Source organism: Chaetodon auriga, chromosome 24, assembly GCF_051107435.1.
Source record: "Chaetodon auriga isolate fChaAug3 chromosome 24, fChaAug3.hap1, whole genome shotgun sequence".
NCBI classification, from domain to species: Eukaryota; Metazoa; Chordata; class Actinopteri; order Chaetodontiformes; family Chaetodontidae; genus Chaetodon; species Chaetodon auriga.
Window position 1 is genome coordinate 11,832,533 of NC_135097.1, and position 26,272 is coordinate 11,858,804.

At 44.4% G+C, this 26,272-nt stretch overlaps 1 protein-coding gene across 7 annotated transcripts in view; it reads right to left on the bottom strand.

The window, feature by feature from the left end:
• LOC143317008 (nuclear factor 1 B-type-like) overlaps positions 1-22,667 on the bottom strand; it is a 63,636-nt gene extending 40,969 nt beyond the window's left edge. For 3 of the 7 annotated variants that reach the window (XM_076724911.1, XM_076724910.1, XM_076724914.1), the window contains exons 1-2: positions 20,723-21,351; positions 17,588-18,119 (exon numbers count right to left, since the gene is read on the bottom strand). In XM_076724911.1, the coding sequence (XP_076581026.1) occupies positions 17,588-18,119; positions 20,723-20,749 (559 nt within the window). In that variant the 5' untranslated portion in view covers positions 20,750-21,351. Of the gene's footprint in view, positions 1-17,587; positions 18,120-20,722; positions 21,356-22,300 lie in introns of those variants that run through there. The other 4 variants (XM_076724913.1, XM_076724917.1, XM_076724916.1 and 1 more) reach the window with 3 other exon arrangements.
• Between the last annotated feature and the right edge of the window lie 3,605 nt (positions 22,668-26,272).

The following is a 26,272-nucleotide window of genomic DNA, read 5'->3' on the forward strand; positions in this document are numbered from 1 at the left end:
GTCAAATACTCCTCACCAGAGCAGCCCATTCAAACTTTCCACAATCAATTATCTCGAAAGAGGAGCTGGTGAAAGTGCATAAAATGTGTATCCCTGAAAAATCATCCAAATCTGGTGGTTTTAATACTTTTTAGCTGAGGTGCCACCACAGTGGTGTTTCTGTGCCACCGTGTGAAAAGTCTGAAAACACACTTCTGAAAGGAGCCTGCCAGCATCATTAAAAGAGCAAAAAAAAGTATGATGGTTTTAACTTCAATTTAACCGATGCCACTTAAAGCCGAGCTCTCAAAATTCTCGCTCAGCACGCAGGACTGGCACTTGAGACATGAAAGGGCAGCTGCGTCGTTTGGTTTACATTATATCTTAGTGGTTTCCACATTGTGGCCAGGGGGATAAGCATCAGGAGAGCTTTATCTCTGTCACAGTGCTCTATGGAATATGTAAACACTATGTGTAATCAGTGCTGCAGTGAAATGGAGTGCAGGGGGTGTGTGGGAAAGTGAAGTGCTTTAGGAATAAGCCGCCATCTTACTCCTTGAGCTCAAGGGAAGATAAGACATTGGAGGCAAAGCGGCAGAACCTCTGAGTCTATATGTTGGGTTTTTATAGCAAACAGGGTTGTTTTTTTTTAGCAGTTAGAATGAATGACAATCAACATCAACAGACGGCTTTTTGAAACAAACAAAATCAGCAACTCTTACGCAGGCAGCATTATTCATAACTTAGGTGTTAACTTTCACTCTGCTTGAGGACCCTCTCGCTCATCTGTCCTCTTCTCCTCCGTCTCTTGGCTTAACTCTGTCAGCGCGCCTTTGTCTCCGTCATCCACCCCACGAGGCAGCGCCGCTCCTTTTTGTGGAGGACCGGCACTCGTTTTAGACGAGAAGCATCTCTCCCGTCTAGAGCCCAAGTTTTAATATGGTGTCCAATCAAAAGTGATTAAGCATCGCAGAGCACAAACAATGCTGGCCCTTAAATCTCTGTGAACCCTCTTTCACTGGAGCGAATGAAAGAGCACTCTGTCTGCAGCAGCAGATGACAGACGTGCGCTTGAAGATAAGTCTCCTCCATGAGCCCTTATCCTACGAGCACCCGCCGCCTGACCAAATAAAGAAATAAATAAATAGATTACAAAATGCCAAATATAACAGAATGGAACACCACCTTGAAGGCATCAATGGGGAAGTGAAGGGTGTACTTTGCCAGTAAATGTTGCCTTTTACAGCAACGCGCCTTGAGGTGATACCCAAAACCGGCGGCGACCAGACAAGTTGAGTGAGTGAGCCACCATGCATAACTCAGCTGAAAGGAATTAAGCCGAGACTAGAAGACAAGCACAAGTCAAACACATACAAGCAGGCAAAGACAGCGCGGAGGACAAAAAAACCTGTTGACGTACAAGCACGAACACAACTCCCAACAATAAATCACCAACAAAATCAAGCGGCTGCCTGAAGTGCAGTATCTTTCACATGTGAGAGAGTTATTTTAAAAAACGCAAACTTGGCAAAAATGTCCCGCAAACCATCCTGTCATTACCAACAATCACAAAGCATGATGGATGCCGTGCGTAACACAATATCCTGAACTAATGCATTTGATGCATGCGGTTCCTTCAAGACATACGGCAGCATGAAGATTTAAGGAGGGCTGGATACTGGTGGCAGCTAACTATCACCAAGAGGATACTGTTCTTACCGGGCCTTTTAAAAATGCCAAGAGCAAGAGTAGTGTTGCAGCTTACAATGACACGGTGGTTGGACAAATGTTTCATCATTAATATAATATGAACATGAGACTGTGTTGCCTAAATGCACGTTTTCAGCACATGTAATGCAATCTTACACCTGGTAAGCTTCCATTTGTGGTTGGACTGACTGGAGAAAAGTACTGGCTGGGTACGCTCATGTCTCGGTTTGGCAGAAAATCCAAATTAAGTTTGATTGATGTTTATTCTATGCGAGATTTAAGATATAATTTTACACATTTTGCTTCCAAATAATCAAATATATTACAGCATTAAAAAAAAAAAGAGGCAGGATGAGCAGGGATCTGGCAGCCCACACGAGGGGTTCGATAACCACACACACATGCAGACACATTTGCAAACTTGAAACAGAGAGAAGCAGACAGACGTCATCGCTGGGAGGTCATGAGAGGGAGGAGCTGGCGCTATGACAACAAGACATCAGCCGTCTGCAGCCTGCCGCCGTCAACAAGTCAGCATGAGCACTACCATCTGACTGGGCTTTCCTAACACTGCCCCCATACACTCAGCCAAAACTAGCTATTGCTGCTGCTGTTACTGGCTCCTGCTTTCAATTTCACTAGAGTGGGCCAAGTAATGGCTTCAGTGTTTTGTGGTCTGCCGACATATGGTACGTGTAGTGATCTGGTCCTGTGCCCCCCATCGACCATTCTGGGACATGCACGGAGAGGAGGGAGACAGACAAAGCCCCAGGGGTCAGCCACAGTTATTGGGGGGGGGGGCATGTATGGCTCTTTTTATTATGACTACCGCAAGAATTGGGCTCCGTCGAGCTGCCGCTGCAATCAGTGTGCTGGCGCAGAATGTGGAATCAACCGAGTAGTACTTGTTCTTTGGTGCTGGCTTTTTAGCAATAAAATGCACAGGAGATGGAGCACCCAAAGTCCTGTTATCTTCAAAAATGCCCCCTTTGACACAAGTCCTGCAAGCCGAGCAAGTGGACGCATGCTGTAAAGAAAAGACTGCGATTTGTGTAGCATATTTTTTGAGTCATGTCCTGCCTCTTGCATGCTCCACCCAGACACCACCCTTCACCTAAATCAAACGCAGTACTTCCAGTAGGTGAGAATATCACACACATCTGATATGGCCTATCTCCTGTTGTATGCTGCATGTGTGAAAGGGCAACTCCGGACAATGTCCAGAGTTCAAACCAGAAAACAGTTTAAGTGTTTATAGCAAAAACAAAACTTGTTTAACGAGTCATAATGACCATATTAAGCCTGTCTTTATCACTTGCGTCACCACTAATGCCATTAATGGCAGTCAGGCTGCTGCTGGCCCTATCTGGCTGCATGACCTAGATTAAAGGTTATTTGCTCAAGTCACAGAGGCAGCTCCTTTGGCTCGCCCTTGTTGAGTTTCTTTATCTGTGTTTGTCTGGACAAATCTTGGACACAAAGCGCCCATTTTGTGCTCCTCTCTGGAGATCCTGTTACAGTGTTCCAGACACGACGCGGTCCACCAGCAGTGCCTCTGGGAGCGCGGCGTTCGGCGGGGCGGCGCGATTAGGTGCTTCCTCAACTTCAAGCATATGATACATGTGCACTCCTCTTACGTCTCTGAGCCCGCTTTTGTGCCGTGATGGTGTAAAATGATCGGCGAGGGGGGTCAAATGATGTCATGCTGCGAGAATTCAGATATAGCAACACCCCCCATCCCTGTTACCAACCAAAGAAAATATACAAGTGGATCCAACGGTGCTACAGGATTCCCCAAAGTCTGTGCTCTGATTGCTATAATAATTGCATTATTGCTCAAGCACCTTCTGCCTGTTAGTGCTTGAGACACACAGGTAATTTCCATGTCAATTTCAAGATGGATTTCAGCACATGTTACAAAATATTCCTGAATCCAAACATGAAATAAATGATTGTTAGACTTGGAGACTATTTTTATTATCAAGTTTTTGCCTGTCAGTGGTGCTGACGGGTATGACGCGCATGCACAGAAAGTGTGTGGCTGCAGAAGCCTTGAGGTTGATCTGGTGGCCTTATTCCTCCTGTGCTCCACAAGGACAAAGTACAACTGAGAGAGCGAGCGAGACGCAGAGAGAAGGAGGGAGAACGAGAGAGAAAAGAGTAGTGTTCGCTGACCTCATTCTGACAACAAGCCCGGGAAGAGCCTTTCCCTGGAACCGTTTCGCAATAGCGCTGCTGTTTATACAGGTGGTGGGTGAGTCGGGCAAGATATGCAGAGAGCATGCATTTTGCAACACCTCGTTATGAATACTAAACATATGCAGCATGTCAAATCACACATACACAAGCGCTTTATCCCTGGTCCAAAGTGTGGCTTAAGTTTCGTCTTAGTTGTGACATTTGCAGGGAATGCGTCATTTTGCAGGCTGCGGCCAATTTATCCCTCTCTGTTTGAAATTCAAAGTCAAGCTCCTTTGACGCGATCCAAGAGCTGTCAAACACTACTATCCTCGGGTATCGTCCAGTGAGTGCTCGCCTGTCCAGTGAGTGCTCGCCTCCTGGAACGGAGGCCTCTGGTTGGCTCGTGTGTTTGGCTGCGGGGCCGTCTCCTGCAACAACATCCACTTGGCCAGAGTTCAACCCACGTGGAAGGCTACAATAGCCCAAAGGTGGCTGCCCAGACCATTGTTTATGCAACAGCACACTACTGCCAGGTTAAAGGGAAAAGAGCAAGACAGTGGATAAATATGCCTGTAACAGAGTTGTGCTTTCTGGTAATCTTCCTCAGACAAATACGGCTTAATAGAACATTTTATTATTAAACAAAGATTTTTTTCATTCTCGTATATGAGATTTTTATCAAGATACGAAAAAAAATCGGGAATTGACCTATTCTCCCTGCTTTTTTGCACATGTGAAGTATTATTTTGTAAAGTGCTAATGACTGCAGTTTAATTAAGTAATGCTATTAATGAATATCATATTGGAGATACTGATCTTTGCTTTTAGATTGTGTTTGCTTTCGAGAAGAAGTGGCACAATGTCGCAGTGATACAAAATGGAAATCTGGCACCAAAGCCATTTAACTTGATAATAGATTTTTACACTGCTGTTTCTGCAACAGTTGAAGCCTGAATACAAACTCATGCATAAGTTAATGTAGCGACTATCTTGTTTTCCCACTAACTAGCAAGGTGAGCCAAATCTATTACATTTTAGAGAGATGTGGAAAAAAAAAGCTCCACACAACAGCTGTTTGGTAAACATACCAAAGTAATTGTTCCAAATGCCTTACTTTAACACAGATTAAATGCAATTAGAGGCTGTTTATCTAACCACAGCAAGTCTCTGCCAGAAGAAAAATCTCTGTCATTGTTTCTAGCAGATATGCTCAGAGGCATTAGAGCTGGGAATGGGGTGACTTTTTTCAGATGTAGCTTCCTTATGTACAGGAAGGAACTTTTATACACAAACAAAGCATATGCTCATTGCATAGGAAGACCATAGGGATGGAAAAAAACAGTTGGCTGGCTGAGGCGAAGGGTCTTCTGAGGTGAATATGAAGAATTTAGGTCAGTGCAGCTGAGACATTTAACCAGCTCAAGCCGCTGCAGCCTGGGTGGAAATAGCACGGGAGGCCAGAGAGAGGGAAACCAGTGCGTCACAGCTCCCGGCCCGATTCCAGGCTCCCCCCGACGCAAACAAGAGCCATAACTTCCCTAATGATCCCAGATCATGTACGCCTCGGACGTGTTCCACCAACCGGGAGCGCTTCCTCTTCACCTCTGACCTCAGAGTGGGCGTGAATGCCTTTGACTCTGCGTGAACAGGTAGGGATGGTGTGGTGGGATGAATAGCTGGCAAAAAAAAAATCCATCTATGAGGTTTGAATGTGCTATTGTGATAAAGCTTTAATCCAAGTATGTACAAAATCTTACTGCAACACTCCTAAAATCTGGAAAAATCCCACTTTAAGACCTGACAAATCTCTTAATATCTTAAATATTTGCCAAATCTTGATAATCTGACACTCTCTTGCTTTCATTTTCAGTCTCCCTGTCACACACAATTGTGCCGTGATTCAAAAGTCCAACACCACACACACTCGCACACGCACACACACATTGTAAACAGTCTTTATTGAGACGTGAGTGCTTGTATAAACACAGCCAAGCCCTATTGAGGGTCCAGGGCTGGGTCGAACAATAAGAGGGGGAAAGTTGCTGGACGTTCCTCACAGACGGTGTGTACAAAATCCAATTATCAGAGCCACGGCATTAACATTCCAGCAGTCTGGCAGGTGACGGCTCCGTCTTTTCAGCCCCCCCACCCCACACCACACACACCACCAGCATGGGATAGAGTCGCCCGGCAGCACCTCAACAATACACGCACACACGCAGCTCCCCCCTTCTAAGATCCTCCAAGTATTGAGACATATATAGAGGGAAGAAGGCAAAGAGTGGGGAGGCAGATGGGGGGGGAATGGGGGGAGGGGGGTCCACCAGCGACACTGGTCTTTTCTTCAGGAGATCAGCGCGACCGGCGTAGCAGGCAGTATCAGTCAATGGGGCATTCTTCTCCTCGCTGTCTCTGGGTGAGAATATGTTGATCGCTGATAACGCTGCTTTGATTGCCATAATGGGGAAACCACTTTTTGTTGTGAGCGTTTGCCTCTAAACAGTACACGCTTTGTCAGCCCTGGGTGATGTTCATGGCATACAAGATGTCGATTAAAAAAAGGTTTAACGGTAAAACAAAAACAATGTTGTTGTTCTTGGCTACAGGGCGAGCTGATAGTGGATTAAAATAAAGTCTGCGGGCCCCTCAGTGACAACAAGCAATGCAGCTCACCCAGAGACTGGCACACTGCATGTTTAACCCTGCCTTCACTTATTATTAGAAGCAGGTATTATTATTCACTTATTTAATTAGAACTTCTAAGCCCTGGAAATTAGCCTCTGCACCATCTTTCAGCATTGAAGCCTCTGATATAACGAAGCAGGCCATCATGCCATCATTAACAGTTGTGCATTTCTTTACTTTGCATACAGTACATTCAGCTCTTATCACTATGGGAGGTGGTGTACGTGATAGGGTGAATGTGATATGCAACGCCTCTGCCTGGTGTCATGCCCTGTACCCTTGTCAGGTCCTATATATAAACGTACATATGGCCCCCGTTCTGCTCTCTCCGTCTTACAGAGAAGGCTGTAAGAGATACCTGCATTGCAGCACATTACGGCCTGGAAGAACTTTTTATTTTCATTATGGGTTCATTAGTTTTGGTAGAGTCTTTTCTTAAAATGCCCATCTTACTTTGCCAGAGCCGGAGGAGACATCTCCAAATCACTTATTTTGTTTGACCAACAGGCTTATAACCAAATATACTCCATTTATAAAGATACAAAAACGGAAAAAAAGAATGTTTGAAAAGCAGGAAACAGAAAATGTTTGACATTTTTCCTTCACAAACAACAATATATAAATATATATATAAAATTGACGATTGACTGATTGACTTATCAGCTAAACACATCAGCACTATAGTACAGTACAGTACTTGATCCCAGCAGATTCCTTAAGCCCCGTCACCAAACACCCTTGCAGGGATTAAGTTTAAATTGCGTTCATGCCAATGTGAGTGAGCGCATGCGTAAGTACATACTGTAAGTTAGTTTAAGAGAGATGTGTGGGGCATGCCAGCCATCATTACGGGCATTTCTGTACAATGGAGAGAGTGAAATACAGTATAATATATGATCCGTAATCATAGTTCTACCTCTTCATAGTTCTCAGTTTTTACTCCATTGTTGGCTTCATCTGCTCTCTTTTCACAGCTAACAGTAACTACAAATTCAACTTTGTCCTCCTCAACAAAACTCCTTCTTCCTTTTTTGCTTCTATTTTCCCCCTCTGTGTGTTTCACCGTCCTCCTCTGCGGTAAGACGTTAGTCAAGTGTCTTGTGGCTTTCTCCACCCTCACCAGAAGGCCTGCGCTCGGTTAATTATTCTTGGATGGCGGATGAAAAAAGTGAGCTCTTTCTTCTTTTTTTTTTTTTTTTTCATTAGCTCAGCAGCAGTTTCCCATTCATAATAGTTGGCACTGGTTTCGCACTGCCTGCCAGAGATCACACCCCAACCATTTTCATTTTCCTTCATCCATTTGTTTCATTCATGTCATAGATTTGGCAGGGCCCTGCGTCGTTTTCCTGATGGCCGTCGACCCTTCAACACCCTTCTTTTGAGCCTCAAACTCCCGTTTGTGGCTTTGTTTTGCATCAGAGTGAAGAAAATGTGGAAACAACAATTCACACTGGTTTGCCTCCAAGTGACTTTCTTTTGAAAATTAGAGTATTTCAGTCTTGAAGTTATTAATTGTAATCTAAAACTGAACCGAAGATACTTGAGCAAGGCCATGTAAAGCACCGCTGACATGCTCTTGGATGGAGACACAGACTTCACACACTGAAACTTTTCCTGGGAAAGTGGATGCATATTGCTCGTGTATGTGAGTAGCAGTGTTGGGATGAATCCAAAGTTAAAAAGAACCATTAAGTAAAGAGTGAGGGCTAACATCCCCTGCCTTCATACAGTATATTATCCTATAAGATTGCAGAGGTAGTGAATGCACTGTGTAAAGCACTCACCCCACACTTCAAGTGCATTACAAAGTGCATTCAGCTATCTGAGGCCCCAAGAAACAGCAGTTTATCATCATACAACTGTTGGAACTATGCCCACTGACAGGAAAGCTATATCACACATACACACACACACACACACACACATTCAAACGCAGTGCTCCCACCCACCCGCTCAGAAACCACTTTGCTGAATCTATCAACTGCAGCTGCGTGCATGTGTTTTAATGTATGCACACAAGCTGAATACACGTGAGTTCATATGTGCCTGGGAGCAGCATGTGAGTCCAAACACTGTAATGTACTATACACATAGCCTGCAGATGCAGTATGTTCTCTCAGGGCTGCAACCGAATCCCGAGAACTCCACAGTGTCAAATAAAACTGAGGGCTCTTTTAGCGTTGTTCCCAACATGGAAACAAACAAGATGGCTACCGTGTCTCCGACACAAGCAGGCCTTCGCCGGCTCCCATCTGAATGGAGTTAGAGGCTGGCTAACAGGAGCACAGAGGAGAAGAGTCTCCTGGGGCAGTTGGCTCTGCAAGCGGGACCAGAGGATGGCTGCACCGTGGATTAGGGCCCCACAGTGGTCCATTGTTAATTGGGCGCCATGTGTGAAAGCTACAGAGAGATTAGTTTGTACAGCTGCTGCCATTTGTCATAACTGCCCTTAACAAGACACACATGGCAACCCAAGTTACAGCCAGAGGTTTTACAGAAAAAGGGAGAAAAATGTCTGGTGAGTGTCTAATAGTTTGTGAAAGAGACCTGCATAAGCAAATGAAGATGTTCCTGGGAAACACCGAGCAGACTCAGCTGGGGTCCCATAAGCGATGATGAGTTTGAGCATTACTCATTTAGCCATCCGCAGGTCAACTGGGGTCATTATCATAACTGCTCAAAAAAGGTATGTTAAGTCTGTGGAAATCCCAGACCACAGGTTGCAAACAATTCTGTGAAAATAATAAGGGAAGGGCTCTATTGGGCAAATCTCAAATTAGATAAGGTCTGTGTTTTATTAGACAGGCAACAGCGGGAGGCGACAGAGATAACATGTGGGCTAATGACTGTTATAGTCTGATGACCTCTTGTTAGCCAGATTTTCTTGTAATGTAGGCCATGAGGTTTAGGGGAGGGATGGTGGAGTAGAGTTATTTTTTTGGTAAGAATCCACAGTGTAATTGTGGGTTCTAGGTCTGCACACATGTTGGAGGCCTAATTACAATCTTGACTTGGTAAATCCGGAACAAGCTTTTAAAGCACTCTCACTTTCAATTTTTGCCCGACAGATCTAGCAGACTGTTGCTGTTGAGAGGTTGCGGCTCATTGAATCTAAATGCAGTCTTTGGAGCTGAAGTGCAGGTGAGCAGTAATCTGACGTGTGCGTGTGTGTGCAGTAAATGAGTTCATGGTTTTCTGCAAGCACGTGTATATATGGGCATGTAAGTGTGAACATGTGTCCCCATGTGTGCATATTTGACAAATTCTGGGAGAGTTTTCTCAAAGTAGGTGCAGCTCAATGACAAGCTGGAGACTTGTGTCAGCGGAGACAGCAGGCCAATTTGAGAAGAATTCAAGCTATCTGGAGTCAGATCATATAGGCTTTCAAAAGACACCATGGTAACAAGCCCCGTTCTACCCCAGTAAAAATAATGGGCTTCATTAACCATCCTGTTCGCGCTGCAGCGGCCTCTAACCACAGGGTCCAGACAGCACTGGGTGAGCTTGCTCCTTCCATGAGGAGTTGCATGATGGCTGATCACTCTTATCATGACTAAACCCACTGACTCAGTGTTTCCTACTGGTTAAGAAATTATCCAAATATCTAAAATTACATCTAATGAAAGTTGTGGCAGAAGCGAAAACTTATGGTACTTGATGGTTGTTTTAAATTTGATTAAAATTTTGCTTTGTCGCTCAGTCTAAAATTTTCCTTTTCAGAAACCCTGTCGAGTCTTGTTTTGGAGTTCCTGATTTAAGTATGTGCTTGTTGTGCTTATGCTATGCCTGAATTTAATTCTCACGTACAATATTTATGTGGAAAATATGTGGGAAAAGTGCATTTTTCTATTTTTCCTTTAATTTGCTGTATCAGTCTGTTGTTTTCATGACTTGATGCAAAAAGGCAGCGTGAAAAACAGATCTATCTGTCACAACGGTGGAGGTACCTCTGCAGAAAATCTGCAACATCTGCTGGGTTGGTGATCCTGAGATATGAGAGTTTCATGTTGTTCCAAGGTGTCCATATTTCCTCTCCACCTGCCATTCCATCTACATGGCTCACTTTAATCACATACAGCATAAAAGACTGACTGTTTTGCATGCTCAAAATGTAAATGAGTTATTTTCCTCCCTTCTCTGCTGTCCTATAACTTCTCTTAGTATATGGGTCAATAAAAATAAACAACCGTATTGGGGGCTGTATTGTTTATGACGTTGAATATATCGCACCTTGTGCTGACCCAGAGTTAATTCCTAAATTTGGGAGCTTTTTGAGAAGTGAACCTGACATATGTGAGGGAGGAGTGGAAGCCTTTTGGCTAGTTTTGACAACTCAATGGGGCGCTGATGAATCCGTCCCAAGCAGGCCATTCCCAAGCCCCAGACACTATATCCCCTCTTTGACCTGGTGCACTGACATTAGAAAGAAATCCTCTGGGGATTCCCCCCACCCCCACCCCAAACAGCAACATGCCCACCCAAAAGTACATTTTGCACAGCGCTGCGATGGCGGGCCTTTCTTTTTCTGTCCCGCTCAGGTCTTGTCGAGCCGTCACAGTGATGGGCTGTACTGTATCGCCAGACAAAAGAAGAGACAACCATCACTCTGGGCCACTGATCGGCCCTGTCTGGACTGAAAAGACTTTGATGGGGTAAAGCAGGGTGGGGGGTGCTGCCCAGAGAAGTTAGTGTCTCCTGGGCAACCACTCTGATTGTCTGTCCCTGCCCAAAGTTCCCCATCACACCCCACCTTCTACCCCTTCCCTTTTTTTCTTCCCTTCATTGGTTGTTCACAAGGCTCCTTCCTGGGTAAAGGGGACTGGCTGTTGCATGAAAGTCTCAGTCTGGTACTTGAGGGTGCTTTTCTCCTGGTTGATTTGAAAAGATGCAAGGTCAAACAGCATCTTCACATGAATTCTCTACGCGAGACCCCTGTTTCTCTTCTCTGAACCTCCTTATACCCCTCTCCACTCTGCTGTCTAACATGACCAGTTTAGAAGGCTGACGGGACAACAGGAAGTTGTTCTAGCGTTTACACCACTATGATGGCAAAGAAGAGAGGGCAGCCATTGGATGAAGAAGCTCAGGCGGCAGGGAGGGCCTGTTTTGTAAGGCAGGACAGTGAGGTACAGTGTAGTGCCTGGGATAGGGGGTGAATGTACCCATTTGTCTTCATTTGGGAGGACCGGCAGACAGGGTGGGGGTGGGGAATCTATCCGGGAGGAGTGGGAGGTGCCGGTCCTCCAGTCAAGTGGCCTCGGGGGGATTTGAAATGCATTTGGGGTCCTCCCCAAAAGCCTGGGAAAGTGTGGTGAAGCTGAGATCTTAACCATAGACTAATGACACATACAGCAGTCCTTAACCAAGTGTAGCCACAAACGCAAAACTGTGTCTCCTGCTGAAACACACAAGAAAAGCCTTTTCACCACAATGCCTGAGCTTCAGAGTGCTGAAGAAAGGCCCGGTCCCATTTTTTGACAGATGCAACAGTGCAAACTGTGACACAAGCAAATTAAACACACTGTAGCAGAGCAACAGAGGGAGCTGTAAATTTTGTTGAGAAAGAAGGCATCCACATTTCTCGGTGGCCTCTGCTCCGAGTTGCCTTGTTTCCATGGAGATTTATGTACACATGGCACACAAAAGAGGGCTAAGGAGGTAACATGGCCTGTTTAAGCCTTGAGGTATTTGCTCGAGCAAAACCCTGCTGCTAATAACACAAGCTTCATACTGAGCCAGGCAACCTGGCTGCACTGCACACAGGTTAGTGTTTGAGAGAGAGCAGGAGGGGGAAGAAGGCAGAGGAGAGTCTGATGGAGATCACAAACAACCAATGATCCTGGAGAGGCAGTGAAGACATTAAGGGAGAAAGAAAGTAAGAAAGAAAAGAAGAAAAGCAAGAGCACTGCAAAACATAAATAGCTCCCGGGTTAAGAGAAAAAGGATCGGGAAGACATTTAGAGGGAAGCGGAAATCAATAAGGCAAGCGGTGAAGCTGGGAGGGAGTTCTAAGTGGATTAGATTGAGAGAATGTGTTCGATAGGTTATGGCTCTGAGAGAGAGGTAGCCAGACACCGCAGGCTCTATTGCATACTAATAAGGAAGCCAGAATGGAAGCTAAGCACGGGGTTGTGCAGTTCAATCTGAAGAGTTTTTCTATACGGCTCCGGAGTCATCGGTTAAGATTTTTCCCAGCATTTGTATTTCACGGCCTTGCTGATTTTGCTCTGAACATTCCCGGTTAAAATTCATGTCCAAGAATAAAATTCCGCTCAACTTCCAGAAGAACCGCTTTTTTCCAATATCATCTCACCGGGAAAACTTCACATTAAAGGGGGCCGAATCACTCGCCTGAACCCAAAAAAGGAAGACAAACAGTAGTGTCCTTAACGCTGTCTGCTTACAACAACTTTTGTTTCACACTTCTGGCATGAACCCAGCCACCCTTTCTCTGGCCAAGCGCCTGGGCCTGGGACAGCTGTCATGGTTGGAGTCTTGAGGGAAAGCCAGGGAGCGAGAAAAGAAAAGGGACTGGGAGAGAGAAGGAGCGAGAGTCATTTGGCCGGGCAGCGTGCCGCAGGGGTGATTCCTGATGGCAGAGGAGGATAAGGGGATGAAGGGAGGGAGGGATAGATGTTGTGCTTAGTCACAGACCTCCACTGTGACCCAGAAGGTCAGGCCTCCACACTGGCCGCCTGACCAAAGCCTCCGAGGCAGCCGGGCGGAAAACAAGATGCAAACAGCTACCCCACACAGTGTAGAGAGCAGGCAGTGGCCAATCTTGAAGATAGGGACCAGCCAGACTACCCAGCCTGAGGGACTGGTGAGGGGGGGTGAGGAGGTGTGGGGAGTCAGTGGTACCTACTCCCCCTCACTTAGGCCAGTGAACCAAGGGACCACCAGCCAGACCAGAAGCAGTGGTGGGGGAGTGGAGACAAACACTTGCCAAGAGACCACCAGTGATCCCGCAACCGCCGCAGTTTGACCCCGATTGAGAAGGTCAACAAGGGGGGCTTATGAGCAGCTCCCCCGCCTCCTCCCCTGACCAACACCCCCGCAACCCCCCACACAAAAAGTCTTCCTCCTCCACGTGCCCTGGGCCTGCAACGGCGTGTTTTCACTGATCTGTTTTGCTCAATTAAACTTCAGAGGACACCCTGCCACATCTCTCTACAAAGGTCACGACCCCGGGGGCAGAGGTTAAGTCTGTCGCTCGTAAAACAAGGTCTCCATTAACATGGCAGCTTGTATCCAGAGGTAATCCATCCACTTCCACAAACTATCATGACAGTGTGAAAAAAAAAGTTACCTACTGAAGGGGTGGGGGTGGGGGGGGAGTCAAGGTAATGATGTTTTATGGCTGTGTTAACTTCCAGCGCCAGAGTAATGGGGAAGCTGCTTGACCTTGACTTCTTTAGTCTGCCGTTGGCCTACCTCAGCAATCCTTTTCTGTCACCGGCTGTGAGGAAATCCACTGACAACTTTGAAAATGCTCAGAATCCTTTGAAGTGATTTCTAATTTGTACTAACATTCGTACTTTATTGCACTTAAGCTGCCGCCTGTCAAATTCATTTATAATTGAGGCAGTTAAGGAAAATGTACGGCAGGTAATTTCTGTCACGTTTTCCGAGATTCCTACAAATCACTCAAATGAATTGCTTGTATATCTGAATCATGCACCTTTTTAACATTACTCTATGAACTGCATGCGTGTATTCAGAGCATTTAAATACGCAGTTTGGGCGAGGAAAGTAACTTCAGTCCTACATTTGTTGAGGAACCAGTGATGAGCAGCGTAACAAAACTAAATACAAAACGAGGGCTGCAGTATTCAAACATGTCCCGACGTGACGATTATCTACATGCCTTGTTACAACTATTCCATCAAGCTGTCAGGCAGGATATGCAAAATATGGATCCAGGTGGGGAGAGACGATGCGTCAAAGAAAAAACAAAAAGAATCACACTTCTTGCTTTATCAGATAAAGATAAAACAGTGTATTGGAATACAACAGCAGTGCGTGTGTGTGTGCGTGTGTGTGTGTGTGTGTGTGTGTGAGAAGCCAGGGCCCTGCATTGAACACGGCCTGCCAGTTGGCACAATGGATGCCACAACCCCCACTCCCAGCCCCCAGCCTACTTCCCAGCGGGCATTCATCTGGGCATGCACATGGGTGCTACAGCCCTGCCTGGCTAAACGCGTCTGTGCCCCAGAACAAGGGGGCTGAGTGCCCTCTCTAAATTCACCCAGCGCGCTCACTGCCAACCCGCCGACCTTTCTCAGGCAGCACCCACCAGAATCAAAAACAAATGCGCTGTGAACTTATTGATTTTTGCCACACAAATAAAAAAAGAAGAAAAAATACTGTTGGGTAAATAACGCCAGCAACATATTTCATGTTATCCAATCGCACAGTCGAAGTGAGCCACGGCCAGGTAGCAGGACAGAGAGAACAACATCAAAAGCACAGTCCAGACCCGTTTTCTCTTCCTGCACTTCGCACAAATACCAGATTCTGTTTCAGACTGAGCCGTTTGCTAGTTCCTTTGTGTTTGATTGTATGTTTGTTTGTTTCGTGCAGTTGCAGCAGAACAAAGGCAGCGGCTTCCATTCTGCCACTGTCAAAAAACTTTCCAACGTGCCCACTGCATTGCGGATGCCAACCAACGAATCAAAGGCATGCTGCAAGCAGACAAAGAGGGTTTGATGCCAACCTCCAAACCTCTAACAACCATTACTGGTGATTTGCCTGCCTCCCTGGCACAGTGCAAAAACAAAATGGCGCCGCACCACACGCTACCACAATATGGCTGCATTGTCTGGAGATGGGCACTGCTTGGTAACTTGAAGAAAAGGAAAAGACGCTTTAGCTTGCAAAAACGAAAAACGGTGAGGGGGGGGGGGAGAAAAAGCATGCCCGTCTCTGTGATCCCGGCGAAAGAATTCTATTTTGTATTTGCCAAAGTTTCAACTCAGAAAATTTGAGAACAACGGTAAATAATCGCTCCGATCCGCAATGCGACGTCGAATCCGAGTGCATTTATTTCCCCGGCGAAAGAGAACGTTATGTTCATCATTTACTTCAAACATGAAAATGAATCTTCTTGCCAGTGTTTCACTCTTCCTCCGAAGCGGATACATTTCCCTAAAATAACAGCTGGTGAAATACTGTCTGCACAAGCACTAACTTATCATCTAAATGGTGCATATTCTGAAAAAAAAATACAGCACTATGTCATCCTCAAGTTGGTACTGAACAGTTAAACATGCAGCAGATGCAAACTAGAGAAGCGGTGGCATTCTACAAAAGACACAAAAGAGGGTCTGATGCCAACCCCGGTGCCAGTGGCAACCATTATTGTCTGTGTGCTGTGCCTTCTGCTTTCCCTGGCACTTATCAAACACAAAATGGCGCTCAGGGTTTGATGATAATGAGCTAGCTATACCACCATTTCTCCCCCAATAGCAAAGTATTGGTGGTTATTCGGTGTCGCTGCAGTAGATTTAATACAGGGGAATTTCAACAGGGAATACTATAGGAGGCATTCCTATGGTGTCAACAGATAAAGGGAGGAAGTTCACCACTGTGAGAAACCTGAATGCCTGGATTTTAATTATATAGTGTCACAACCCTATTTTGCAGGAGACAGGGAATTTTAGTTTGAAAGAGCGGTTAAGGTTAAATTCTTAAAAAAAATAATAATAATAATAAAAGGATCTAAATATATTAAATATTATTCCATCCTAAATTAATGTTCCCTTTCACCTTAAATTCAGTTTGGAATATCTGATTGGATCGTGATGTTCCTGTCCTCGAGCAGTGGGTGAAAAGTCCACAATGTGTGCCTCAACGCTGCTTTTCAGAAAGAATTTCCACTGATCCACTCTGAGATGTGTCAGTAAATGCGTGTATTTCGCTCGTGTGCAGCTTTCTCTTGGGTGCATATGAACGGGAAAAATGTATTAGAATAATTCTAAAAAAACAAATTTTTTTCCTTGTATTTCATACAGTGCTGGACAAAAAAAAAAAAGCAGGATTCAGTCTTTACATGGAGCAGATCCGCAAAAGGCTGAGAGAAACCAGCTTTTCAGGACTTCAGACGGAGGTTTCCATTTCAGCACAAACACCATCTCTAACATTAAGAACACAATATTTTACACACACTTTACAACCAGCAGCTGAAACGTATCTCAAACATTTACAAAGTTCTCCAAAATCTTCAATGCTAAGCTGTAATGTGACTTATTCTCAGTAATATGTTTATTAATACATTTTTTTTGTCCTTTTTAATGGTGGAAAATCCCATTTTAAAAGAAAATTGTTCGAATGTGATTTTTGACTGACAACAGAAGCGTTTAAAAATTATATTCTACATTACACAAAGAGGACTGTGGAGCTGAAGGGCCCTTTTTTTTTTTTCTTTTTCAGTTTTTAAAAAAAGGTTGTTAATAAAACAGGGAAAACAAGGGCTTTCCTGGTACATAGACTCAGTATTACAATTACACTACAGCTGAGGGTTCATCATAATTTAACCAGCCCATAGTACAACTTTCCACAAATGTCACAACTTAAACAGAATAGGTGTAGTGTGTGTGTGTGTGTGTGTGTGTGTGTGTGTGTGCCATTATATAAGCCTGTGAGTCTGTGTGTGTATGAGATACTACACACCCCGTCCAAATTACAGTAATTGAAAAATGACTGAACATGAGTCGGAGCTGCTGCTGGAGTACAGCAGAGCAGAGACACGTTTAAAACACGTTCTGCATTTAATATTGATCACAGCTTTCTGTTTGGTGTTGCACCACATAAAAATATATGCTGCACATACACAGCCCTGACGATCGAGTTCCCTCTGTTTATTTTCCTGGAGAACGTAGCGTGACTTCAGCCGGTCTCACCGAGACTGCCAAAAAGTAACACATGTGACCCCTGACCTTGCAACGCCATCACTCACACATGCATGTTAGCTCACACACACACACACACAGGCACAGTGACACAAACACACACAGTATGAGTTTGAACCTACCTTGGTCCTGGACATAGTACGCTAGAAACAAGTCCAGCTCCTTGACCGATACTGTTATGTGGTGTGGCTGGACACAAAGTGCTGGGTTGGTGCAATGTGGAGACTTGACAAGGCGCTCGCCATCTGTACTTTCCAGAGGGATGCCTTTGAAGAGGATGACCATCACCAGGTCCAGACGCCAAACTTTGTCGGCCTGCCGCAAACAGTCGATCCGGCGGATCTTGCCCTTCTGGTCCGGGTTGGAGAGCACGCAGCACGGGTGCTTCTTGCCCGTCACGCTGAGGACAAAGTCCTCCCGGTACTCCTGCCGAATGTCCTTACGCAGCTTGGCCAGCAGCCTGGAGGCCCATTTCTGCTTAACCTCGGGCTTCTCGCTGAGAAGCTCGTCCTTCACCGCGCGCTCCTCGTCCTTGGACATCCGCTTCTCGTGCTTCTTGAAGTACTTGCGCTTTCTGGCCTGGAGGTTGAACCACGTGTAGGCGATGGCGCGGACGTGAGGAAGAAGTGCCTCGATGAAGGGATGAAATTCATCCTGGAGCATCCGAGGGGACGCGGCGAGGAGAGGGAAGAGAAAGGGAGAGAAATATAATCAGAAACTCATGTCATCAAATGTGGAGAAGAAATATGGGTTTACTCAGCTACTAATCTGAGGCAGAAGGGGAGTCTGACCACAAATAAACAATTCCTCATAAGCAGTCACATAATATCTCATTGGCAGTTTCAACAGCTCTCAGTCGAGAAGTTTCTCATCACATAGCAGCACTGGTTTTACCATCCTAGATGTGTCTGGGCGTAGCGCAGGTATGACAAGGACATTCCACTGTTTATATCAACTGCCAGCACTACATTAGCACCAAGCCCGGTGACTGAATGCCTCTGCTCTCACTTCCCAAGCATGCTCTGAGCGGGACTCCTGTGCCGCCGCTGCTGCAAGGAGCATGCGCCCCTCACAGATGCATTTCTCTTATCAAACTATCCACATTCCAACATGAACTTATCCCATGTTCACAAAGGATGGAGGACGGGCTGGAGGGCCATGTGGGGCGCAGTCACAAAATAGGAAGTTGAGGAGATTCCCGTTGTCCTGGCACATAGAGACAGCCTCGTGTGCAGGCTGCGTGTTCAAAACGCATTAAAAACGCCAGCAGAGGCGAAAGGTGGCGTATCAAACGAAGCAGTAGGGCGAAAGGTATTTGCAAAGGTCGAGTTAGGACTCGATTCGAAGTTCGTGCCAAATCATTTCAGGTGCTGAGGTTAACACACACGGCGACACTTGCCCTGCTTCATTCCAAAAAGCTGAGGTTAGTCTGTGATGTTAAAGCCGTGCTGCGCTTTTACAATTCCCCATCTCTCTTTTAATTAAAAATAAAATGTTAAACTGAAGCACAATTTTATGAGAAATTATCACAGACTCGGATTAATATTAGTGAAAATAGCAACACTAATTTTACTTTTTAATAAGGGTTATCTCTGCTTTGTGCTGTACTGCACTCCATACCACACTGTCAACGAACAATTACTGCAATTACAAGTAAAAAAAGAAAACTTTACTCGATCCTCACGAGCAAACAAAGCTAAATACCAACATTTCGACAGCAAGCCAGCACTTCAGTGACCTACAGGCAAATAAGAATAATCTCTTCACGCTTGTTCCCTGTAGGTGACGGAATGTAAACGACGGTGTGGATGAGTTAGAAGTCATCAGAAATTACAGGAGCTGCGAGTGACAAGTGGAAACACCAACTTATCTTTGTTTTAGGTCATTAAAATGTCAGATTTAATAAGTATGAGCAGCCCCTTTTGAGTGTGCGTTTGAAGAGTTAAACCACACATTGTTCTTTTTGTAGGCAGCCAGGCAGGCAGGCAATAGGAAACCACAGAAATGCAACTCCCTATCTGTGCCTGCCGCTGGTGCTCCTCTGAGAAGCCACACATCTCGCTCGGACCAATAAAACTCTGCTCCGGCAATGTCAAATTATCATCATTTATTATACAGTGTGAATAAACATTTAACTCTCTGATGATTCTAGTTTTGAAATGTGTTATATTTAACGTGGGCACTATGGATTTTCTATTCATAGTCTTTCAGAGAGGTAAAAAAATAAATGCAATAAATTCAGAATTCCCTTAAATGTCACCTCCTCACTACATAACGCTGCCAATTAAACTGACAAGACATAAGCAGTAAATGTTGTAAATGTGTTCAGCAGCGAACTGTTTCTGAAATCCTTTTTCACTTTCTGGCTTCCTGTTCCAAAACACTTGAAATATTCTGTTAATTTTTTTCAACCAGGCTAAAGCCAAACGCTGTAAAGATAAATGACTTGGCCAGGGCCTGTGCAGCGCACTTCAGCCGGGGCCATAAAAGCACAATCCTCTTAAGTACAAACTAAACCACATCTCAGTCAATCACTTACTTATGCCAAGTAAAATATAAACAGTAAAACTGAGTCAGCCAAAACAGTCAGCTACTCTGTCCAACCGCTGAATCAACCTTATCGTGCGTTTGATCTTCCTACATTCAAAGTGGCTTTATCTTCGTCCAACTTCACTTCCCTAAAGTATAGGGGTTTTACTGTAAATAAAAATATACACGTGGAGAAAAAAATACAAACACGGCACAGGCGAGGCTTGGAAGTGTGTGTGAGGTCACTGCAGGACGCAAATAACCTAATTAAACCTGAGAGAAAATGGGCATACCTGCACTAATTACACGAGATGACAATCTTGGATTGCTATCTAAAAAAAAAAATCATCTTTACGCATAACTTTACGCACGCGTAAAGATTGGCACTTTGGTGACTTTGGAAGTGCTCGCAGGACTGTTAAATTATTTTTTTCGTCAGGACTTCGGTTGGAATCTCAGAAAAGTGAAAATCAGCAAAACGTGAGCCAAACACATGCATTTTGGATTAAACCGTCAGCTGATTTTTTTTCTAAAGCGCTATTTTCACTTACAAGGCAAAACTTCATTGCTGCTATGAATTATGAAGCGTTTCTCAAGCAGAGACTGCACAGTCCTGACGCATGCACACAACTTTCAATCCCCTGGCCGCTGGCCGGAACATTTTTTGTCACAAATATGCAAACCATGTCAATTAAATGTATGGATATTTTTAAAAAAGACACAAATACCTGAGTGAGACAAATTGGAGAATACATGACGAGACGGCAACACAAAAAGTGACTGTACTTGGACTGATTCCTCTGATCACTTTATCGCGCCATTCCTGGACCGATGTGCACCGTGCGAGACCGTGGAGCAGCTATCCGCGTAAAAAACAAACGAGAGATTATCCAACAACATCCATGAATATCTGCGCTCCAAAGATTGTCGCCTCCGCAGAGAAAAGGAGGTATTTAACGCAGTGAAATTTCAAGTTGACATGCACGGTGAGCACTTGCAGATCGGGACTCGGGAGAGCCGGTGCCGAGCGGTGCTGCAGCGTCCTCCTCCACTACACGGGCTGTGTGCGCGTCTCGGTGCTGCGGTCACCTCGTTCACAAAAGCATCGCGGGGAGCTTCAGAGGGCGCCGTGCGCGTGATGTTCAGCCCTGCTTCAAGCAAACCTGATATGAAATCGACCGGTGCACCTTCGGTCCTGCGCGATTCCAGCAAATCAGACACAACTTTTTTTTTTTCTTTCTTTTTTTTTCACCCACGTAATTACACAGTCACACTCCTCCTCCTCCTCCTCCTCCTCCTTCTCCTCCAAACACACAGCCCCTATCCACCGTCCGGCACCTTCTTCTCCACCTCGGCTGTCTGAAAACACAGCGTACAATTCTTTTAGCCCCTAACTTTTTTTTCTCTTTTTTTTTTCTTTAATCAGCTTCGGGGACTTTGGACCACAGCCTCGGTCGCACAGACACGGGGAAGGGAGATTTCCCTCCGCGGCTCTGGCACTCTTTACCGCCGGAGCTCCGCGTCAACAACGTGCGCTCCGGCGCTCGTTCTCCAGCTCCCATCACTCATCTGCGCCTCACACTTAAACCAAACTTTGGCTCCTCTCTATCCCTTATTTCAATGTCGCCTTAAAATTATCTTGAAAAGTTCCTGAAATAAATCATAAGAGCAGAAATGTGTATAAGGTGGAAGATAAGGCACAAATTATGAAAATATCCGCTTTTTTAAATAAAGGGTCCTTTAGAGACCCCCGACTGAAGAGAATAATTGATTAATTTTATTGTTTGCTGTACAATTAGCCTGCCAGGTAAAAATGACACCGAGCTTGAAACTTTGACACGTTGTTGTTACTTTCTAGAGAATTTTACTTGATATTTTACCCTTTAAATGCCATCAGTGCCCAAACGCCTGAATTGTTTTTCCACATCCAAGAAGCAGTATTTCATAACATTGTGACACAGATGCTGAAAGGAGTTAAACATTACTTTGTTGCTGCAGTGTGTGTGTGTGTGTGTGTGTGTGTGTGTGTGTGTGTGTGTGTCCGACAGAGCTGTCAACAGTCCACTTAGAGTTCATTTGCCAAATTAAGGGGAATGGGATGGTAGCATAGGCTGCCGGAGAATTTGTGCCAAGTTTAGAACAATTTTGGCCCGACCGTGCCAGTGTTGCGGTCCCTGTTAAGTTAACCCGCTTCTCCACATTTCTCAGCCGTCCTGAGGACAGGACAGTTGGCTATTAGGAAAAAAAACTGTATCACAAACGGAATCATCAACATTTGAAAGCAATAATAATCCACGTTCACGTACCATCGCACTGTACTGCATGGATTAATGGGGAATCCTGGAGCCTGGTTGAAACACACAAGCCGGTAGCTTCACATTTCTCACGTTCAACTTTGTGCTTTGGAGGGTTTTCTCTTGCAGTGATCGAAAAAAAAAAAAAGTCAACACCGGAAGACAAGTCTTTGCAGATAGCGGTGAACTGAAGTTTGGAGCACCTCGCGGTTTTTGTTTTTTTTTTTTTTCGTTTTTTTCCCTGTCTTCCTTCCTCTTCAAGTCTTACTTTTTTGGATCGTTTTTTGGGGTTGTTCAGTGGAGTTGAACGCGATCCAGAAGAGGCTGAGTTTTCGGCACTGGGTTGGTCTCCGCCTTCACTTTCACTGTCTGACTGACTGCCGCCCTCCGGCTCTCGGCTGTAGCTGCCAAGTCGGATATACTGTAAAGAGGGCGATTTCCGGTACGACTTTTCTAAATAAAGGCCTCATTTACTGAAAGCGCTCGAGCAATTTCTCCTCTGGCATATTGGCCCGTTCATATGAAACGTTCATACAGTGCCAGTTAACGTGGAAATTATGTGTAATCGATGGAAGATGGATGCATTTTTTACTACTTTTTTTTCCTGACTCAGTATAACAGCAGCAGTTGCTTTAACTTTGTGACACTGTATTTACTGGATATCATTTTACAGTTTTTTTTATGTAAGCCTGAAATTCACAAAAATACAGCTAGCCAGCGATTTTCACCAGTTATCCTGGCTTTCCCAATTGTCCTGTCTTAGCATGGCTACTATAAACTCTAATGTTACATGTATGACATGTTAATGATGTTAATACTGTAAATTGTACGTGTAATAACTCCGGTTAACCCTCCGTTATATCCAAAAAAAACACATTTTTCTAACCTCAAAACGGGACAAATTACATATTTTATTTTGAAATAATTGCCCGGTGATCAGCCAGCTGTTTCTCCGTAGCTTGACGCAGCTTATTGTTGTAATAGTGCATGCATCCTCGCTTCTCATTGGCCAGAAGCTTTGGCCCCGGGACTCTCTACCCTGGGCCCCTCACTTCCGCTCCTCTGACGTGCTCTGTGGGTCTTGACAGAGCCGCTGCCGGACGGTCAGCCTGTACAGCGATGCAGTCAGTGACTGATGGTGGGAACCACTGCACGGCTGTAATTACTTCTTTACCACATGCAGTAATGGAAATGAGATGATAATAATAATAACAACAACAATAATAATAATTGTTTTGTTTTTTGTAGTTGCAAGTGGAGGAGTGGGAGCCTAAGCCACTACAATATCTGATTTCCTTCATGTTCACGTAGCTGCAAGATTGTACCCAATTAAGTATGGTGATAAAGACATTTATTAGGCAATTACTGTGATTTTTAAATACCATGATCCCCATAGTATCCATATATCATACTGATAATTTTGCCATTAAAGTCTCAGGCTATCATAAAGTAACAATTTCCTCAATCAATAAAATATGAACAGCAGAAAAAAGCATTGAAAGCACTGATATGAACGCTATCATATAGTAATAGTAGTACAGTAGTATAATCATAGTTGAATAGTATTCTAGTGCATGAGTGCTGTTGTGGAGCTCATTAGGTAAGAAGAACAGCAGTAGAGTAATAACAGTAAGTAAGCAGTGTTGGAACAGTCATAGAAAAGTAGTAATGGTGCAATGTTGCCAGTGCAGGCTGTTTAAAAAGGGTAACCTTGTACTGATTAATCATTCACTGGATGCACATTACTGTACACCAGCCTAATCACGGCGAGTGATGTGATTGTAGGACTTGAATGGGTAGTCTGACAAGAGATTTTACTGCTCACTCATCACTGTTATCATGACATTAACACAGTGCTCAGTGTTGTCATGTGGGTCCAGTATTTGCATTACCCACATCCAGTGATCAGTTGTGATTCTTAAAGCAATTAAGCTAAGAGCATTCAGTTGTAGTGGAAACGGCTATAAATTGCTGATCAATGAGCAGTTCAAGGCGAAGTTCACTTGGGTGCTGTGTGTCTGAGTTCAAACTGTGGCAGCCCTGAAGCAAAGCCACTTGCTCAGTTGAGACTGAATAGATCTTATCCCTCTTTCTATTATGCCTTTAAAAACACTCTTTTAGAGACATTTTAAATGGAAATTACAAGCACATTCAATACATTTTGGAACACACTCTCATTATCAAGTATTTTTCCCCCAGAACATTTTATTTTTGCTTCTTAATTTCTGTTAATGGGTGGATTAATGGACACTATGAAATGCTAGATCATTATCACATACCCTGACTCCATACTCTCTCTGCGTCCATTTATCCAGCATTATGTCATGCCAATCTGCTGGTGCACATGGCAAGAGCCTCCTCAGATTCAGCCCTGCTAATGTGGACCTACCGCCCCCATGTGGCCACAGACACGACTGCTAGTTGCTTGTTAATTACACACAAGCTTGCAGGACATTTCCCTATTTATGTCGAACTCTGGCTCAGCTACAGTGCTGACAGTCACCATTAGGCATGAAAAAGACAGGTTCATCCTTTGAAGGTCTTTATTTTTAATGTAATAATAATGGCAAATCAGTCCTTGTAATAAAGAGTTCTCTGATCACGTGTTTCCAAACCTAAAATGAAAACATGAACACCCATACAAAAAGAACAGGAGTCACTAATAACATTAACAATGGCTGTTTTGTATCCAGGTGCCCCAGTGAGACATGACAGTGATCCCTCATGCACAATGCCAGTGTCCTCTTTATACCATTAGGTGGCGATATACCAGAGCTGTGACTACAGAGACCACCTGTGTCATCTGGATGTAACCCAGTAATGTTCATTGTATCAGTACGCTTGACATTTAACTTAATGAACCGAAGTACAGACCGACCAGAGAACACAAAATATGATTTTGATTCTCAAAATTCATTATGATGTGGCATCCAAATAAGCTGCAATGTAAAGATAATCATATATGTGGTTGCACTGTGAGGCTACCACAGCAGAAGGTGATGTGAATATAGATGCCTTTGTCCACTGAGGTTAGGTTGTTAATTCAAGAGCAGCGCTGCTGGTGCTTCCTGTACGATCACACTTTACCAAACCAATTTCCTACAAATTGCACCATTTTCTATGAGCCTTTCATAACAGCTGTAAGTAATTTTTCATAATAAGACAGCAGGTCAGTCGGTCCCTGCTGAATCCTTCAATATGTTAACCTTTAATATGAACTTTTAATTAAATGCTATTTCTGCCCACAGTAATTCACATAATGTTCTGTCCCCACTTGCTGAAAGTGCTCTTTAAATACCTCCTGGGCTCTTAAATGCACTAAGTCTCATTCTTTCTATGAACTTGAAGACATAAGAGATAAAGCTGATTGTCTTTCATTCTGAGGATTTCTCTAAAACAGGGTCATTTAAGTGGAAAACATGCTGTATTTGGATGTGCAAAAAATGTCATTTGTAGGAAACATGTTTAAGATTTATGGACTGTAAATGAATGAATATCACTATGAAACAATTCACACATTGTTGACTGTACATACAAACACAGAACGTGACTGAAAACAGGACAAAATAGAAGAGCGAGCCACACCGTGGCGTGTGCAGAGAGGGTCAGGTCTCTGAAACGCACTGGGACACACAAACAAACCTCAACTTAAACTCTGCTGATGGAGCACAATAATCGCCTGTAGTCAGTCAAGTAAATAAATATTCAGAAAGAAATGTCAGCCTGCGTTGCCTCTTCAGCATGGGAAAGGCGCGGGCTGGACAAGGGCTCTTTGTCCGACACTGTCAAATTAACACTGCAGAGGGTGCACAGAGAGGTGCACTCGAGGAATGCTCTTACACCAAAGGGAGGGTAAACAGTTTCTTTAAGTTATTCATCTCAGCAAAAAGAAGTCATGTTATTTACAAAGCTCACTCATTGCCTTTAAAATTCTTCTTTGCATTCAAATTGGAGTAAAGCTTGGCTGAAAGAAGACCAATGATC